General features: G+C 28.1%; 1 protein-coding gene across 3 annotated transcripts; it reads left to right on the top strand.

The window, feature by feature from the left end:
* The first annotated feature begins 1295 nt into the window (after positions 1-1295).
* On the top strand, positions 1296-18637 carry LOC132938268 (arylalkylamine N-acetyltransferase 1-like). Of its 3 annotated transcripts, none has more exons than XM_061005007.1 (4): positions 1296-1434; positions 16841-17063; positions 17325-17607; positions 17965-18637. In XM_061005007.1, exons 2-4 carry the CDS (start codon positions 16871-16873, stop codon positions 18161-18163), a joined length of 675 nt encoding a protein of 224 aa, XP_060860990.1. In that variant the 5' UTR covers positions 1296-1434; positions 16841-16870; the 3' UTR covers positions 18164-18637. The 3 variants fall into 3 exon arrangements, with proteins under 3 accessions (XP_060860990.1, XP_060860989.1, XP_060860988.1); XM_061005006.1 differs by lacking the exon at positions 1296-1434 and adding an exon at positions 5513-5644; XM_061005005.1 differs by lacking the exon at positions 1296-1434 and adding an exon at positions 15873-16044.
* The last annotated feature ends 2523 nt before the right edge of the window (positions 18638-21160 follow it).

Genomic DNA, 21160 nt, shown 5'->3' with positions numbered 1-21160 from the left:
AAAAACAGAAAATCACGGTATCGAATCCCCTTAACAGTATAGTAGTGTACAAGACAAGTGTCGGGTGTGCTGTATAGTGTGAAAATTCAAAACATACGTTTTTCGGCATATTATGGGCATGTAGCGAGTGGTACGGAAATACATTATTTACTATGATAACTACTCCACATCAAAAATCCGATACGACAACTGAACATTTGTTGGTGTGGATAGTGTACACACCATTACAACAAATTCACACTTTCTTAAAAAAAACCAAACGCTTCAGTATACACTATATTATTCAAAAAGTATAAAGCATAAAGCTATTATACTATTCTTAAAGTAGGTACACTACCTATTTAAGGACAACAATTATTTTTCAATAGTTTTTAATAAGTTTCAAAGACTCTTTTTATTGGCTGGTAGGGCTGGTAGGCGGGCGGGGTTACACTTTATATTGGGTCCGTTTGTCACGCAGCATCACGAGCGTTCGACCGAAAGCCGTGTCGCCGGACAACGCGCTATGTATTATCGATGACGGCGGCGCGTGGCCCGTCCACCCGTGGCCGTCGCGAACGTAGTTGTAAACTTTCTCCAAGGGCGGAATGACTGGCGGGCGGTGCGGTCGGGTGGGACGCGTATATGATTACGGTGTTTGCGTGCTGCTGCTGCACGTGATTGATTGCGCGCGTAATAAAATATATACGACCCGAGTGCCGAGTCGCCCCGACATAGTCCGGCCACCAAGCGGTGGCTGATATACCGATCGAAAAAACACATACTCACACACACACACATGCGCAAGCGGTTAGCAATCAAAAAAAACCTCTTTGCGGCGGCGGCGGCGGCGTCGGCAAAAGGGATCTAGTAGTCGGCGGGGGACGTGCGGCGCCCGCGTTAAGGAGAGCCGCGGCGCAATCAATCCCGGCCAAGGTCATATCGGGCCGACGGCAGCACAGACGCCCTGGCGTCGTCATGACGACTCCTTTCGCGCCCGGCCCGTGGATCCCTTGCAGCGTCCGGACGCCAGGCCAGCGCGTAGTACTACGACGCCGCTTATCATCGAAACACCGCCGCCAGTTGTAGTACACCACCACCGTCCGCCGACACCGCCGCCACCACCGCCACAGCCACAGCCACAGCTGCACTATTATATACGCTATATTATAGTACGCGCACTCGAGTTATTATTATTACTATTATTATTATTATATTTTGGTCCCTGTCCTATCACGCCGGTGGTGTACTCGACACCGCCACGCGACGACTCCCTCGCTGCGGCGCTCTTACATTACTCACACCGTCTCTCTTCTCTTTCTCTCTCTCACTCTATCTCTCTCGTCACTACTCCGCGACTCGCCGTCTCGTACCCTATAGTCACGCGTTGTACTATCACATCGCGGTGCCTTGGCGTCAGATCAACAGATTATAAAACCGATCGCGCGTTTTGAGGTAAAATCCGTTGAACATGTAGTCTCGTTGATATTCTATGCAATTATTTTTTATTTCGTATCTGTTATAGGTACTATTATTATTATTTCATATCGTATTGTTATGATATATATATATTATACTATTATTTTTTAATTCGTTTTTAATCTTTTGCGGTATACCCTTACCGGTTGTAGCCGCTGAATGCATTCGAGTCTTAAACACTATAGGATAGTATATTAGCTATATTGCCATTTGTGCCAATGTTGTTATAAACGTATGATAGTTTGAGACAGTTCGAGTCACTGGCATGTTATTTTGTGACTTCAACTGTAATATTATACGTATTATTATATACCTACCTATTTGATGTCAATATTTTCTTGAATTTTCTTGAATTTTTCATAGTAGTATACATATACAAATGTACAATCTACATCTTAATATACCAATATATTGTATTTGTTAATTTATTATTATTATGATCAAGGAATATAAATATAATATGATATAAAATTGTAATTTTTTTATCATTATTATACAATAAAATATTATTTATTAATATTGAAAATATTTGAAACGTTTTAGACACCATTAAATAGTATTGTTTATTTGCTTAAGCTTTACGAAATTAGTTTTGTTTTATACAATTATTGAGAACCTACGAAACATTATCTTAAATTAATAATATTAAATTACGTATCATATTTTATTTAAAATATAGTACTTTTTAAGTAATTCACATGTATAGATATAATTGTATAATTAAAAACATAACATTTATTTATAATTTAAAATAATACAGTTTGTAAATAATTCACTATGAATAATTAAGCCCCATGATGGAAATCAAATATTTTTAATTGAATTATATTTGTATTGTATGTAATACCGAGAAATTCATAACCACGATAGTTTTTTTAAATTTTAAAATAAAACTAAAACTAAAATAGGTACTTAATAATAATTTTCAATTGCATGTATTTTAATTATTAATTTAAAAAATGTTGTTATTTATGAATTATTTATCATAAAATTATCATTTGCACGTTGTTTTTAATGTTGAGCTATTATAATTGTACAGTATACTGCATATCTATATTAATTATTGATGGAAGAATGCGTAATTTGTGAATTTTTACATCTATTGTATTGTATTTGTTATTGAATAGTGTCTAACGAATATTTGAATTCTTAAAATGCACGTACAATTAGTAAATATAAGTTATAATACTACTATTATTACTACTACTAATACCTACCTAATACATAATAATAATTTATTAATTTGAATAAAACAGGCAGAAGCCCAATTTGTAATATCTAACAAGTATCAAATAATATACCTACTTAAGTTAAATTAAACCGGTTTATAAACAAAATAAGATATATATAAAAGAAAAATATGCATATAGTAGGAATATGTAAAAGAAAAAAGAAAATAAATTATAATTTATAATTTATAAACAATAATAATTTTAATTAAAGTTTTAGTTGAAGAATTTTTTTATGGTAGAACAGATGTATAATATTCTTAAAAATACCTTCATGCAATCATACGTCTTCTTATAGTTTTTATATTTGTTTGGACATATAAAAAAATATATAAATTTGGCTTTTATATTAGGACTCGTCAGTCGGGGTGTAGGGGAGATTTATAGTTTCAGGAAGTGCGTGCAAAGGTCTTAACTAGGCCAAATATTGCATTACCATTTACCATAGTGTATAATTTTCTTAGGGATAAATATAGTATTAATAGTGTAAGCACAAATGATTTTTAAGTCTTCATCCCATTTCTCATATTTTAGTGTACTACGTTTTAACCCATACTGAAATTAAGGATTGTGGATTCTTTACTTTTGTTTACGATTAAAAATAATTATTGTAATATTATTAATGAATTAACTTCTTTAAAATCAGGTCATTATTTTTCATTCTAAATGTATTCTGTTCTGTATGTTTTATGTATTGTTGTTTAGTATACATTATAATAATTATGTTTTAGACTGTAGACTGTATGTAGTACCTACTAGGTAAGTACCTACTACCTATATATTATTTACACAGATGAATAAATAATATGGGGCCATAAAATATCAGGCAGTACCTATATATTTTGCAACGTACAGCGCTTTAGTAATAAAAAAAAAAAACAAAGAACAATGGATAAATGAATAATCAATAAAGGGCGCTTTTGTATTATAGGTATATTTTATAGCAGTTATTAAAAAAATATATCGGTTGCGTACTTTGCTAACGATTGTAATAAATTGTCAACACTGTTGTTACATTATTCAATTACTTAAACGTAAGTAAATTTTGTCAGTGTTAAAATGTACATACATTAGTTTAAAACTTAACATTTTAAGTAATTGATAAAGAAGATTTTTATATTGCGTATAGGTAGCGTGTCTATAAGTATGCAAAAATGCGATTATACGATTTTTTATATTTATTTATGTTTATGCGATACACGGAACAGTACCTATAAATTGAATTTCACTGCTTATGTTCCTTTATTTTTTTTTTAACAATAATATATTAATCAACATGATTAGAAAATTATTGGTTAAATTTTTATAAATACTATTAGAGGGCATACACGTGTTAGTTCACATATTATACCTACAATTATTAATTCTCATTTAATAAAATATCGAAATTATATTATAAATAAATAAAAAACTATTATTAAAATGAAGGTCATTCGTGTAAGAGGTGGTCAATAGGTATTTATTTGTAAAAAAGATTTTTTTTTTAACATTTCAACTAAATGATATAACATTGTTAATAATTCGCAATGATTAATAAAATGTTGAGGAACATAAATTTATATTTAAAAAATAAATTAATATTTTTACAAAACCATGATAATTTAAAAATGCGATCTTTATACAATAAGTAGGCTATATAGCCATATAGGTAGGTAAGACTGTAATATGAGACGGTAAGACTATAGTCTGTAAACGTGTAGTATTTACCAAATATGACAAATCGGTAGGTATGGAGTGTAAAAAATAAATGTTATATTTAATTTTTACAATAATTATTACCAATTTAAAATTTAAAACATTCTTTTATTATTAGTCAATGTTTAATAGAATCTCAGAAAAGATATAAATAGCTTAAAATTAGTCAACATTTTTTTGTGTATATTATTATTTTAATATATAGTTTTGACAATAGCCAAAACTTTAAATAAGCCCTTAAATATATTATTTATAAATACAGCAAAATAACTAAAAACTTTAGAGGCGAAAACCGTGATAAGCTCTATATATACATCTAAAAACGATTGTAATTTCGTTAAAATTTGAATTTCAACCTACAAAAATTGTGTCTACACGTATTTTTAAAATTGTTGAACTGTTATAAGAAAAACTTATGAGGAACAAAAATTTTACCAACATAAATCGAAAAAAAAAATGTCTAACTGGATCCAAAAACGGATTCGACGTAAATATTCCACTTTACAATGTATTTGTTTGTTATTGCCAATTACTTAAAAAAGAACTGGGAATATAAAATTTACTGGATCTTGGCTGGATTCGGTTGATTTAATTTATAAGAAGTTAAAAGTTTCAACATTTTTAGTTCAAATATAAAAAGTCATTTTAAATTAAAAAGTTGATTTGTTGGATACGTAACCTAACAAATATATTTTGGATCGTGTCTCAAAATTAATTTAATTTAATTTACAAATAATTTATATTATTATAAATATATTGGATGGATGTTATATTTCAAAGTTCAGACGTGCTTGGGTTTTAATGTTTCATCTAAAAAATACTCACTAAACATATCTATTCATTTGCATAAGTTAATAATCAGCGCGATTAACACTAGCAGTCAGAGGCTAAAATATAATTTTTTTCTTACTACACACTTTATATTAAAATTGGAGTTAATCATATAAAATATATTTTATTTACCTGTAGAGATCATACAGTATTATATACAACTTCAAACTTGTATAGTTGTATAGCTATAAGCTTATTTATCATAACCATTAATTTTTTTATCAAATATAATTTGTAATCATTAAAATAACTGTGTAATATTACCAATTAATAATTGCAACGTAATAGTTTGCAATGGTTTGTATGACAGAATAGTAGAGAGAACTAATTTGTACCGAACTCGAAAGTTAATCCAAGTACATTTATTTTTTAATTGTTTGTATTTATTGGAAATCGAAGATATATTGAATATTGATACGCGTTCGATATAAGTACGTATATTATATATTTTTGTTTTATTGATTTATGGACCTCCTTTAAGCATAGCTTGTGTTGGTCGTTGGAGTAGGAGAAAAGGGCTTAATATTAGTACTTAAAATAATGATATTTTATATGCTTATGTTTGCAATTACAGGATACTCATATTATAATTTACCAACGTAAATCCTTCTAACCTATGTTTATTAATGCATATTTTGATAATTTTGATTGGTCCTGAGTAATTGTTGAGGTTTAATAGGTAAGACCTTCCCAAACTCAAATTCCATTTATTATTCAATTTTAGATGTAGTTATAGTAGGGAGTTAAGTTTAAAGTATATAAGATATTATAATGTCTCCATAATATATACCTCGTGAGTAGAAATTCATATTATTTGTATTTTCTGATAGTTGTCTAATTATAGAAACCGAGAAAGTGTAACTGTTAATGATGTTTATGAATACTGGAACATTAATTCAAATGTTGAATAGCTTTTTCTGGACGTTTCAGAATTTTCGGGCTGTTAAATTGAATTAATCTAAAAATAGACCTATTACATAATTATACCTTCGCCTATAGTGGCCTCCTCAAATAGTAATCTGCTGTTACAAAATAGATGTAAATTATTGTTAATTTCTCCGATGGCATTGTAATTTACATTAAACAAAAATATTGGTTTATATTAAAATATTAAAAACAACTTACCAATGGGCGATGATTAGATGGTGGCAGTGACCGACCGACGTTCCGAAGGACGTTTGGTTAGGGTTTGGGTTCTACGGCCTGCGTGTTTATATGTACATGCATGTGTTTGTGCACGTGATAGGCGACAAACGACGGTACATAGTACGTTTTCCAGGTTAATGTTTACTCCAAGTCTTCCAATCACAACAGCCATCCACAACGACCTTCGCCTATGAACAATAGGAAGTGGATTTTGTAAATACCCTTGGTTAATAAGGCACATCCTACAATAATCTAGTTGACTGTCTATCCAAATAGAATTGAGGAAGGGTTAAATATTATCGTACACTCTGTGTATTTAAATTTTTTTTTTGTTACTGGCGTCAAATTATTTATGCGTTAGTAGCTGTAAAAATGATTTAATATTGAACATTGAGTATGATTTCTGGTAGAAATTTGTATCGAATAGTGAGGGGGGAGTGCATAAAGTTAAATTCAAAGTATTTTTCAATATAATCGGAAAAAAAAAGTGGGCAAGTGGATATCACTCTGCAGTACAGTATTCCCTTTAATGGGTGTGTTAAATTTGAATCAGTGATATAAAATCAACGATTCTGAGCGAATACAGTCTGTTAGTGGTTAGCTTAAACTTATTAGTTATTACTATTTACTAAGTATATTTTATGATTTAATTGTGATTAAAGTTATTTATTTCACTATTAGTTATAGTGTAATAGATTTAATTAATACAATACAGTAGGTTGAATTAATTTGAAAATGTCATCTGTCTATAAAATATAATTATATACTTACATAGGTACTTTAAAAGTTTCAATAGTACCAAAAATCATTCATTTTTTTAAATTCCATTTTAAAAACTTATGAGGAACCTATTACTAAATTGTCAAGCCTTTTACCCAAAGAACATCTTTTCATTGATATTTATAGAAAAAAACTAAAAAAACTGGACATTAAAAATGTCTGTAATTAACTCAAAAAGAGTCAACGTATTTTGAAAATTATACAATGTAAGTGTAGAAAATACTAATAAATACATTTGGTAAAAATTAAGTCCGGTTATTTGTTCTTGAATCACTATAAAAAAATCAATTTTGTCGAAAACTCGTTTTGCGTAAAATCCCGTTTTTTCTAATTTTTTATTTTTTTTCCTAATGCTTTTGAAAACAACTGGATATAATAATATCTACATCCGGTTTGCTACCAGAAACCATTTCCAAAGTTGAAAATTTTGAATTATTTCGAATACTTTTCGTGTTCCTACATAGACAAAAAACAATAAAATAGAAAAACAAAAATACCTTGGTACTTACATCATTGTAAAATCAATACACCCTTCCGTTCAAATTATGGAAAAAATGTAATTTTTACGGAACACCAGATTTCAAAAAACATGAAAAACTGAAAACTTGAATTTTAACTTAATATTTATTTTAGAACTTTAAAAATATTTAGGTTCTTTTTGTGCTATTTATAGCTATGTGTATGTATTATAAAATATTTCTTTAAGAGCAAATAGCTTGAAAATTTTTACTGCAGGTTAATCATAATCGTTCTTACCGTATTTAAATAAATAGTTACCATTTTTATAATCGTTTATATTTCAAATTTTTACAAAATTCACCAAAATCACTAAAATAAGTAAATTATTTTTATAGTTAAAAATACATAGTTTTTGATTTAACATCTAAGGCTTGAAATTGATGTAATACAAGATTCCTTGTAAGTTTTACTGGCATTTAAATAATAGGTTTAGCGTAAAGCAATGCCTCGTAAATTTTTTTTGTTTTACTTTGAGAGTTTAAGGAATTTTTTTCGTGTACAATATTTTATTACTAATTACACAATAACGAGATACACTAAAAACCTATATAATAATACTGCATAGAGACTTTCCTGGGTTTCTTAAACTATTTATTCTGTATCAGATACCAACATTTTGTACGCCTTGCCTTAAATAAATTAGAAGTTGAACTTTTAATTTCCATCGAAAATTAAGTTTTAGCTGAGTTATACATTTTCAAGTTTTAAAGAAAATTAATAATCATGATAAACCGTACTAATTTTTCATCGATTGCACACGATGTAGGTACACGTACGCTCTAACAGTGTTGCTAATTCACATACAAAAAACAAAAAATTAAATAATTTAAAAATCGGATCAGAGGACACGAGTTACACAAAAAATTAAATACTCCGGGACACTGCGAGTGGCATTTTAATTTGTACATCATATAGGTCTCGAATCCCTTGTCGGTTGACCCTTTGGAATAATGCAAAAAAATAAGAGTACCCCCCTCGGTTTTTAGAGAAAATACGCATAGCACTTACCCGTGTCGAAATATACATATACTTTAGTTTAAGAATATTGAGATGACCTTGAAATATACATGATTTACAAACGTTAGAAGTGTATTGGAACGGTTCAGTGCCAACTATCGCCACGAGCGGTAGACACATAACGTATTATAATTTATAGGTATATCTTTCGCACGGGAATTTTCGCGTTATCGCGTTGCCTATCGCAATACAATGTACAAAGTCACAACGTATAGGACTTGGACCTATACGGTCGTGCCGGTCACGCGCTCACAAAGCTCTCGTTGGTCGAACGGGCCCGGTAGGAAGTTCGCCTCGACGGCGCTAACGGGAGAGGATATTATTATACATTATAACCCATTACAATAAATCTCGGCGCGACCGCTTCGCCTCGCGATGTATACGGAGCGGCGTGCACAATGTTAATTTATTAATTTTTCACGTTCAATACCTACCCACAGCGTTCATAATAATATTATTATCTGGAAGGTATATATTATTGTGTGAGAAGAGCGTATACCCTCGAACCACGTATGTACCCACCCGACCAGAATCGACGTTAATGGTGGTCCCGCGACTCGGCCACTGCCAAAATATACACGCGATGACCTTAGCGACGCCGCGTCTGTTAGGTTTGGTCAGGTACTCTGATACGCCGTTTTCGAGGACGAGATTAATAATAAATCGGGAACTAATTAATATATATATATATATATACACATATTGTTGTATAACTTTATTTTTTATTTTTAAACGTGTCTACACGTCGTATGATATAGTTACGCCCTAATAATTATTTAAATTTTAAAAAATAATAAAATTCTTGGCCAGTCGTTGCCCGTTGGGACTGGTGTTTTAAAATTTGAAAGTATAATAATTATAAATCATCGCATTTTATACAGAATACATAGAATATAATATATCTGCAGTACACCGAAACCCGGTTTACTATACATATTTATTACCTAGAGTTTATATCTACATATTAAACATATGTGAATATAATAGGACATTCTTTTAAGTGTTAATTTCAAGTGGATTTATTATACTTAATATCTTATTACTTAATATCACAATATATTATATCTGTAATCTGTATCAAAATTAGTACAAAGCCAAGATTTTCTATCCGGTTATTTTATATTTGAAACGAAGTACTGACAAGTAGGTAACTTTGTATTATAGTCAAATTTTCTGAAATTTTATGCAGCCGGTATTATATATAGTTCAAAAGAAATGATATTTCACAATTTTTTCACAATATTTCGAAGGGTTTTCCTTACTTTTAAGGAAACTTTTGTGAAAAAATCTATAATCATATACATATAATTATAATATTTATATGACAAAATAACATTTAATTAGTATAATTTAGTTTTAGGTTAGATTAGGTCAGGTTTTTGCAACCATTCTAATATTCTATATTTGTATGTATAAAATAGAGAGCATACATAATTACATGTTTTTAAAACCGATTTAAAAGTAACAAATAAAAGCTTTATATTATGAGAACTGAAAATACACTTAGTATAATATTTATCGTTCCCTTTTTAATGATAATTCAACTCTATCTTTTATTCCTACTATAATCTCATATTCTCATCACATTATAGGTATACTATTCTTAGGATGGACCATAATAACTGTCTACCTTTCTCACGCTTTTAAGTTTTTTTACAACAAAACTCTCATTTTGCACTTGTCATATCTTGTTATAAATGAGGTACTCGGTTTAATGCCAGTAGCGTCATACATTTCAGATGAATTACAGTATTCTGTACCCAAGCACTCAAGGGTTGGTTTTAAGGGAATAATCCTCCCCACTGAAATTTTCTAGGATTACGTAAACTTAGAAATTTAACACTATTTAGAATTACAGCGTACATAATTATCCCTCCCACCAAAAAAAAAATTGTTCTGAGTATGGCTTTGTATGCAGTAATATTAAACTGCGGCTAGGTGAGCGAAAAATTTCCTATGATTAAAAGGTTACCTACCTATAGTCACTATAAAGTGCCTATTTAGAGGTTCCCAAAGTTAGTTGTTTTTTCTACATTTTTATTTTGAGTCTGGAGCCACTTACTAATATAAAAAATGCTTTATCTTCAACTTACAAGGTATTTTTAGACTCTGGTAACAAATTGGATCTAGTCGAACAAAAAAATAAATTTTTTTTGTAGTAATTCAAAAACGAGTAATCATAAACACTTAACATTTTTACCAAATTTATTTTATGATAACATTTTCTAGAAGTTATATTTTTTCTAATTAATACTGACTCCTTTTTGAATTTTTAACCAAATTCCTCTCAAAACAGTAATAGAAATTAGAAACACTATAGTTTATTATATAGTTTTCAAATAAAAAAATAATAATTCAATACCCATCAAGTAATGGTAGTATTACCACTGGGTGACTCCTCTCATCAAATAATCATGTATCTATTTTTTTCTATTACCACATATTCCTATTGTTCCTAAAGGAACAGAATGTGCCTATATTATACCGTAATAAAATATAAATGAAAAATTCAACACTGACCTGCGCTAAGGTGGGCAAAGCGAGGTGAGTATTTTCGACTATTTCCTTTCACTAATCTCTGATTTTATTTGTCGTATGTCTAATCTTTTTTTTTAACTTACTGATCGATCTTGTATCAAATTATTTCCGGCGTTAACAGCCCAACGGTCCTTGAATTGTCACTCAAAATTGGTTGTTACGGTTTCATATAATCGTATCCTTTATTCGATTTTAAAACTTGAATGTAGAAGTATACACTATAAACAAGTTAGTTTCCTGGTTTTGAAGGTACATTATAGGCTATAGGTAGATATTTGGAGGGACCTCAAAAAAGGTCTTATCCCCCTTGGCCCTTAAAAATATAAGTGCTTAGTTGCCTAAATGCCCTAAATACCCTATAATAGTCATTATTGTAAAATGTACTTTTATTAACTTTTAAATTAAAAAATTTCAAAAAAAATTGGGCAAGTGGATGTCGCTCTGCTGTGTAGTAGGTTGCAAGTGGGTCACTGTAATGGATGGTGTTTTTGAATTCAATGATATAATATTATTGTATAAGAAAAACGATTCTGAACGAATACGGTCAATCAGCCTATGATATTACCAAGTATATTTGATGAAATTATTGTGAATCAAGTAATTTATATTATTTAACCTATTTACGTGGAGTCTTGTTTTAAATTTTCAATCTTTAGCTATAAAAGTTGAACATTTTATAAATTTTTAACAACAAAATAATTATTCAATTTTAAATTTAATAAATTTTATCAAAATTTGAACTTTAAATGTTTATAAAAAAATTTGTGACTATGTACTTTTAATATTTTTCAACTGCTATTGTAACAATATATCAAGAGCCTTGCATTACATTTTCACCCTTTTTTACCCAACAAATGAAATTTTATTGATATATATAGAAAAAAATTGAAAACTGACAATGCCCGTAAACAGCTCAAAAAGAGTCGAATTATTTTCAATAGAATGCTCCTAGGTTATTGTTTCAAAGGCAGATGAAAAAAATTAAAAATCCTTAGTCACAGTTTTTATTGATAAGCATTTAAAGATCAAATTTTGACAAAATACGGAAAAATCACGAAAATTAGCAAATTATTTTGAGTAGAGAATATATAAAAATTTTTCTTTTTAACTCTAAGATTTGAAAATGTAATACGAAATTATCCATAAGTTTGTCTACTTTTATCAAAAAAAAAATGTATACCAGAAAGTCAAATTACATTTTTATGAGTGTTTGAATTTCTTATTTTTACAACATTTGATATTCACTCGATTTCTCATGTAACGATTTTTCTATTCTGTTGTTATTCAAAAACGAATAACTGTAGATACATGAACATTTTACTGAATGTTTATATTTTCATTTTCTATACACCATACAATTTTGAAAATATTTTGACTCTTTTTGAACTGTTTACGGACATTGTCAGTTTTCAATTATTTTAGTTTTTTTTTCTATAAATATCAATAAAATGTTATTTGTTGGGTTAAAAGGCGTGAAAATGTAATGCAAAGCTCCTAAAATATTACTACAATAGCAGTTGAAAAATATTAAAAATACATGGGCACAATTTTTTGTTATAAGCATTTAAAGTTTGAATTTTGACAAAATGTATTAAATTTAAAATTGAATAATTATTTTGTTGTTAAAAATTTATAAAATGTTCAACTTTTATAGCTAAGGATTGAAAATTTAAAACAAGGTTCCACGTAAATAGTTTATATATAAATTACTTTATTCACAATAATATCATCAAATATAGCCTACTTGGTAATATCATAGGCTGACTGACTGTTTTCGCTCAGAATCGTTTTTCTTATACAATGATATTATATCTTTGAATTATTCAAATTAAACACCATCCATTACAGTGACCCACTTGTAACCTACTGTACAGCAGAGCGACACCCACTTACCCACTCTTTTTAATTTAATTTAATTTTTTATGTTTGAAACAATTGAAGATAACCAATTTATAGAGTTTATTCTTCTGAAAATGTTGACTTAGTTCATTTTCTCATTTATTTCAAGATTTTTAATAATATTTTTAGTTAATGGGTAATGGAAAACGTGGTTTTGTCCGGGTGGCGAGTACCCCTCTATGGCTAATGGATATATCCTCACGGGATACCCTGTATTTAACTATATGAACAAAAATATATTAATTTTTTTTCGAGCCAACAATGCGTGAGCCCTTATTTAAAATGCAAATTTGAGCAAACATTAAATAAGTTTTAATTAAATTAGTTTAATTACTTATCATAATTTCTGTTTAAAACATACAAGAGTAACTACTAAACACCTATTTGTTTTTTTACTTTTTATGGATAAATTTCCAAACATCATTTTAGACTTTAGTAATATCTATATAACTAATTGTTTTATTTGTAACACTTTGTAAGTTGCCCTGTTGTAATTAATAATGTCAAGCAAAGCTTAGGCCCTTAGCCCCCCCTCCAAAAAAAAAAAAAACTAATAAAATAAAATATGTGCTATGCTGCTATAGCCCAATATTTTAGGGCTATTTGCGCCAACTGACACGTTATAGTGTATGGAAAACTTATTATTTACCTGTTGACTATGGTTTTCATCGTGACTTACATTATCGTGATTACCAATACTCACAATAGGGCAATACCATTCTCGATGTATACACGTTCGTGAAGTTCATTTTTTTAAAAATCTATGCCTTTTTTGCAAGTTATTTGCAAGTATTTGACAGTTTTTTTTTTAGAATTTGTAAGTCCAAACTTTAACCGTGAAACCAAAAAATGTAAATATGGGCCAACTTCACGTAGCCCACCCAAGTTGTCCAAGAACTTCAAAATAGGTACCAAACGAAAGCTTATGATTAGCAAGTATTTGCAAGTTCAGTTTTAGAATTTGAAAGTAACTGGGAAAGCCAGTAAGAGCTGTCAAAGTTACGAAGTTAGCCCACCCAAGTTGCCCTAAGACTTTGATAATGGTACCAAACGATAGCTTTTAATTTGCAAGTATTTGCAAGTCTAAACTTAAAATTTTGCAACTTTTTGCAACTTTTTTAAAATTTTTTGAAGTTTTTCAGTCATATTATCTAATTTTCTAAAAAGAATCTTTAACAATCTTATTATTTTTTTTCATCTTTCGGCTAATTTAACTCTAACTAGTTTTAAAAAAGCTCCCTTGGATATGTATCTCCGGATCATAAACTCCTTTATTAATTTCTTAATGACCCAGCTGCTTAATCTAAACTAATAAACATTTTATGTTATTTTAATATTATATTTGAATCATTACTTTGTTAAGTACCATAGTATCTATATAATTATTACTTCTTACATTCTTTATTTTTTTTTTTTATTAAACCACTTAATTGCAAGGAAAACAATGAAATTTCCACGAACATACAAAAATAATTATGTATATTATATATATGTTTTAGTTTATTTTATATAGGTACATACAATTTGTGTACCTAGTTATAGTAGGTATGATATAAATTGGCCTACAAGAAAAAAAAATTAGCCACCAAAAGATGACACTATACATTTACTATAGTTTTTAATTTAAATATTTATTTTCCATAATAATGTATAAATGTACGACTATTATAGTAGTGTAGAATACATTTTAAATAGTATAATATTAGTTTATTAAGACAATATTTAAGTTTACAGCTAATAATTAAATTATCATTTATAAAATATAGGTAGTTAATAAATACAATTGTTATTTTTATTGATTTATTATTGTGTGAGTATTATCATTAAATACTAGTATAAGTGAATAATAATATCATGTTTATATATTTGGTAAAATTTATCACTTATTAGCTATTAAGGTTTAAATGTTAATAGCGCCATTGATTGTATAAAAATGATGAATATAATATATTTTAGTGGAAATTAATTCGATTTTGCAGTAATTGAGAGAGCTAAAATTACTTTTGAGGAGCTAATTTGATTGTAACATACACTAATTGTATCTATTTATATTGCGATATCATTAGAACCAATAATTAGTTTTTTAGTAGTCTTAACATAACTAACTGGTTGAATAAAATATAAATTAATGTAAATGTACCTACTTGTAATTTATTGGAATGATTTTATCTGACACTAAACGGTGCGAGTAATGCATATGCACCTGCATTGATTTAAGTATTTTCCTGCTTATAATTTAATATAATACATATGGATTTCACTATTTATTTTAACGTAACATTAAGTGTCACATAATTTGTATGTGTTGACCTTTGAATATATAATACTTACATTGTTATACATTGACACATAGCCGGGTAATATTATTCCGAAATAACGCTCAAGTCCACGATTATGATTTACTAGTATAACAGAATCAGTGTACATGTATAATTTAAGATACCTATTTTAAACGCGTGACATATAATAGTGAATTTTATTTTAAGACTTCCTAGTTGTAAATTTATATTGTTCGCAAAACAGTTCCTTTTCAAAATGTCTGCAAAACAAAGATTTATATTTCATTTTTTGCATATTGACGTTGAAAGTAAACGTCGTATCAACCAATACATCGCTTTAACGACGCGTATAGTGTTTGAAGGGCACTCAATTATGTTTATTTTATATTCATTCAGAACGGGATTTCGCTCTTGTGGATTAGGATATTGGGCGTGTTCAGTTTTCTTTGATTTGTCTGAGTATATAAAGAATGGAGAATGTAAAACCAAGCACAGTGAGTCGTCGTTAGAGTTCAATTGTTGTTGTATTCCATAATTTTAATTGTTATTCTTCGTCCACTGTAAACAGTTTGTCGATTATTTGCAAAAAAAAAATGGCAACTTCTATCAAAATTGATAATGGCTTCGCCGTCAAACTTTCGTCTCATCAACTGGTATACAATGTTTCATTAATTTTAATTAATAATTATTTATATTTGAATTTTTTTACAATTGTATTTATAACCAGGATAATAATATGTGTAAGCTTTTTGAGGATTTTAAAATGTTTTTAACTTATCCCTTTTTTAAAAACAAATTATTATAGATAACCATATTTGTACTGTGTTCTTAAACTAAAACCTATGTAAATCTATATGTTGTATAAATGTTTGAATAATTAATATATAGGATTGATTATTAAAAAGCTTTTAAAAAAGTTTATGAAAAATTATATTTTATAATTTTTACTGACAGAATGCACAAACACTGAATAGGTATAGCAATAATTTGAATAAATACATTAAATTAAAAATGTTATTAGTATTTATCTAATAACTTTCTTATAAGATTGAAAATATTATACTTACAACTTTACAAAAAGAGTTTTTGAATTTTATCAAACCAATAATTTCTTAAACTTTTTGTTTAACTTTTTGTTTAAACCTTTTATCACATACATTATACTAAATTTAACTTTGATCATTATTAGTCCAACATCCATAAGTCCGATGTTTGACTATATAAAACATTACAACAATTTAAGAAAAACATTTTTCCTGAATTTTTTTAACAAAAACCTATCAATCTTATATTCCATTGTAATATGAACACATTAGACATTATTTTATTCAGTTGTTTAGGAATAAATACGACATTTACCATGAACGCAAAGGCGCAGCAAAGAAATAATTAAGAAACATGTTTTACTGAAATTCGTACTGTTTATAAATTAATATATTTGTATTTTAGTTCCAGAAAAAAATCTATTACAGTAACATCATGGACGAAACAAACCAAGCAAAATTCAGCTACAGCATAGTACCCACCACTGCCAAAGATAAGCATACTGTTGCTGCTTTCCTAAGAAAATTCTTTTTCCGCGATGAACCATTGAACGTAGCGATACAGTTATTGGAAGAAACAGATTCGGCAGCCAAACTTGAAAATTACTGCATTAGCTATTTACAATATGGTATATAAATTATAAATACTATGGTCCGATTGAATAATTCATAAGTTGTTGTTGACTTTGTATTGGAACTTAAGTTCGTAAAATAAGAGGAATATTTAAAATAAAATAACAAAACAATTTTAAGAGATAATAATATGCAATGTTTAGAATATATACCAGAAACCAATAATTATTATTTATCAAACATAATCGTAAAATTTAGTAACACGTGTTTTTTTATTATATGTAACGTTGTATAAATATAAATTAATTTATATTTAGGAATGACATTTATGGCAGTATCTCAAACTGGTGACATAATGGGCGTAATTTTGAACAACATAATGCATAGAGACGACGTAGAAGAAGACGACGAGGACAGTGAAACATGTAATGACAATTTGAAGTTTAAGGACATCGTGGTTCTCTTGGAAAAAATTAAACGAGAAGCAGACGTGTTTGCCCAATATAAAAACGTAAATCGTATATTGGAAATAAAAATTGTTACAGTGAATGAAGCTTATAGAGGCCAAGGAGTATGCAAGGCGCTCGTCGATAAAACAAAGTACGCAAAAAAAAAACTCGTATTAATACGCAAATCGAATATTTGATTAATATCTATTCGGTACTATAGGGTTCTTCCTAAACCAACCTAGTTTCAATTTTAATATTTAATAAATTATCAATATTTTTTATTAATTATTATTTATTACCAATTAAAAATCATATAGGTATTATGTATTAAATTTCACTGCCCATCTGTGGTCCGTTGATAATAAATTTCATTAGAAAATATAAATATACGCGTTTATATACAAGCTTTAGAGTAATAATTAAAATGTATTTAGATTTATATTGTAGCAAATATTTATTTTACAGTATACAATTACAAAAAATATTAAAGTGAAATTTTAATTTTTAGAGAATATGCACTGGAAATGGGTTGCCAAATGATTTACGTAGAGTGCACCAGTCATTATTCTGCCAAGGCAGTCGAAAGACTTGGTTTTCAATGCATTTATTCGCTGGCCTATAACGATTACGTAAACGAACATGGTGAGATGGTGTTCAAAACACAATCTCCACACAGAGGTGCCAAAGTGTATGTGTTGCCTTTGTAATAATGCCTTCCATTCGATTTGAACCTCTACACAGTTCGCCCACCTCCTTTACAATAACAATAATAATCATTAGTCGTTACCAGTACCGTATTTTTTGTATATAATTTATGAATTTTTATAATGTACCAGACTATTATGTTCAACGAAAAATCAAAATTATAAACTACAAGTATATCTATATATATATATATCATGTTATTGTACTTTATTTATAATTGTTGATTTATATAAAAGATATTTTATTGATTTTGCTTTGGTCTACTGTTACATTATTATGAATTTCTTGTTTGAAATGTATAATATGATATTATATCTTTAAAATTGATATATTTCTATGTTTCATAAAAATAATACTAAGCGAATTATTATTATTATTATTATTATTATTATCATTATTATAATTATATATTGTTTTTTTTTTGTTACATGTATTATGATATTGTGTATTTAATAAAAGAAATATTCAAGTTATAATACCTACCTATTAAATAAATATTGAAAATTTTATAATTTTATTAATACATAGTATTAACTATATAAATGTGTATATACAATAATAATAATATTATTATAATTATTATTATTATTATTAAAAAAAACCGTAGGATTTAAATGTATAGGTACAGATAAAAAAAAAACCGGGGAAATCTCTATTGTTTTGAATAATATACTACGTCATTGAGTGTCGTAGTTCACTGTAGTCTGTAATGAACGTGTTAAATTTGAAATCAATGATAAATAATTGTAAGTATACTAAAATCGAATCTGAGTGGCGACAGAACTACAGAAGTCTCTTTCTTTAGTTTTATTTCTGGTGAATAATATGATATATTCTATAATATTTATAGTATCGGTAATATATTTTTCCATCAGTAATATGAGAGGTTCAACACATTTTTTCCCTAAACATCACATAAATAAATAATTTTTATTTTAGTATTACGAATTTTATCATAAAAATTATTATTATTATTATTATTATTATTATTATTATTATTATAAGGAAAAGCCGACATACCTACATAAAATTATGTGAATAGGTTCGTAGTTAAAATGAATCTAAATATTTGAAAAAATGTATTTCCATGCATAGGAATTAATAATATTAATTAATATTTAAATTTAACAAATTAGCCAAAAAAAAGCTGTTTTTCGTTTAATTTATTTATTTAATTTTGTCAAAAGTGGAACTTCAAATGGCTAAAAAAATATATTTTTTTTTAAATTAATTTATTACGGCTTCAACATTATAGTCATTAGCCGGGAACAAAAACATATTTACATGTTATTTACAATCATCATAATATTTAAATAAAGGTAATACAGTACAACGGAAATGGTAATAATAATGAAAGTAATAATAAAACATATTTTTAGTAACTATTTAAATTCTATTGTATAGATTGGTTATTTTAAGGAATGAATTAAACAGTTAAAATTGTTTATACTTAAAATATCTTTTAATGTTAGATGTGAAAATTTTTTTCTTTCTTCGGTTAGATTTGGGCATTCTAGGAGGAGGTGTTTTGTGGATATAAGTGAGTTGTTGCAGAGTTCGCAGGTTGGTCTCGGTTCTCTTCTCATTGGACGTGGGTTATATTTGTGTGGCTAATTTTTATTCGTGTCCATATCACTTGTTGTTGTCTTGTACTTAACGGAGGAGTCGGGTTTGGTGCCAAAAAAGGTTTTATTTGGTATAACTTGTTATTCTGTTCCTGGTCCCAGAGTCGTTGGTGAGCGTTATTGCTACGTTCTACGGTTCGAGCAGTGTCCTTAAAAGATGAGAGTTCTATTTTGGGGGTATTGTTGTTGGTGGAGGCTTCTTTAGTTGCTACATCAGCTTTTTTATTTATTCCTGGTATGTTATTGTGGGTGGGTATCCATATGAAGGATACCGAATGGGGGGGGGGGGGGGGCAAGGGAAGAGGCTCTTTCTTGTATGTTTTTATTATTTCATTTGTTGTCCCTTGGTTTTGTATAGCTAGAATAGAACTAAAGGAATCACTAGCTATTAAAAAAGACTTTGTATTTTCCAATTTTTTTCAGCTAGTTCTTTGGCTTTCAGGATCGCTAGAGCTTCAATGGTGAAAATAGAATTTAGCTCCAGTGAGGAGAACTTGAACATTTCTTCATCTGTAATTATAGCTAGTCCAGTTTTGTCGTTGGATTTTGATTCATCGGTGTTTTGGTTTTATTGATTTAGTTAAATAAATTTGAAATTTTTGAAATTTTGAAATTTTATTTCAAATTATAATGATAAAAAACGTTATACTGGTTATTTTATTTTGAATTATGTTTTATTATTATATACATTAATTGTTAAATGTTAAATTTCTTTATCTGTATTATTCACTTTCTGTTTAAATGCACATTGTTGTTATGCTAATATAAAAAAGATATTGGGCTTTAGCTCGTTTAAACTTAAATTAATAAATAAATCAATAAAGCAATTTAACATTTAACAATTAATGTATATAATAATAAAACATAATTCAAAATAAAATAACCGATATAACGTTTTTCATCAATATAATTTAAAAATTTCAAATTTATTTAACTAAATCAAAAAGACCCAAAATATTTTTGAAAATAATTCCGTGTCTATAGTAATATAAATATTTGGTTATAATGTCTAGTCTCTATGATTATTTCTATCTGAATTATCAACCAGCATAATTGTTTTGCTAAAAACTTGATAATAGGCAAAAAAATGAAAAATAAACACACTCACAAATATCATTGTAAAACCAACCCATTAATACATTTACCCGCTATTATAATCAATAAACAAAATAATTCTAATGGAATTATTTAATTAACATTTTTCGTTTCTTAAATTAAGTTATATTTTACTAGACGTATGCGACATTTATAATTTCTATCTATAAATTTAAATTTAATGAAAAAAGTAATTTTTAGAATTTTTCGAGCTATCGTATAGGAGTAACACGTTTGAATAACACTAATGGATCTTAAAAGTGTTTTATTAATCTAATT

This window comes from Metopolophium dirhodum, chromosome 2 (assembly GCF_019925205.1).
Source record: "Metopolophium dirhodum isolate CAU chromosome 2, ASM1992520v1, whole genome shotgun sequence".
NCBI classification, from domain to species: Eukaryota; Metazoa; Arthropoda; class Insecta; order Hemiptera; family Aphididae; genus Metopolophium; species Metopolophium dirhodum.
This window is presented reverse-complemented; position numbering and strand designations above follow the sequence as displayed.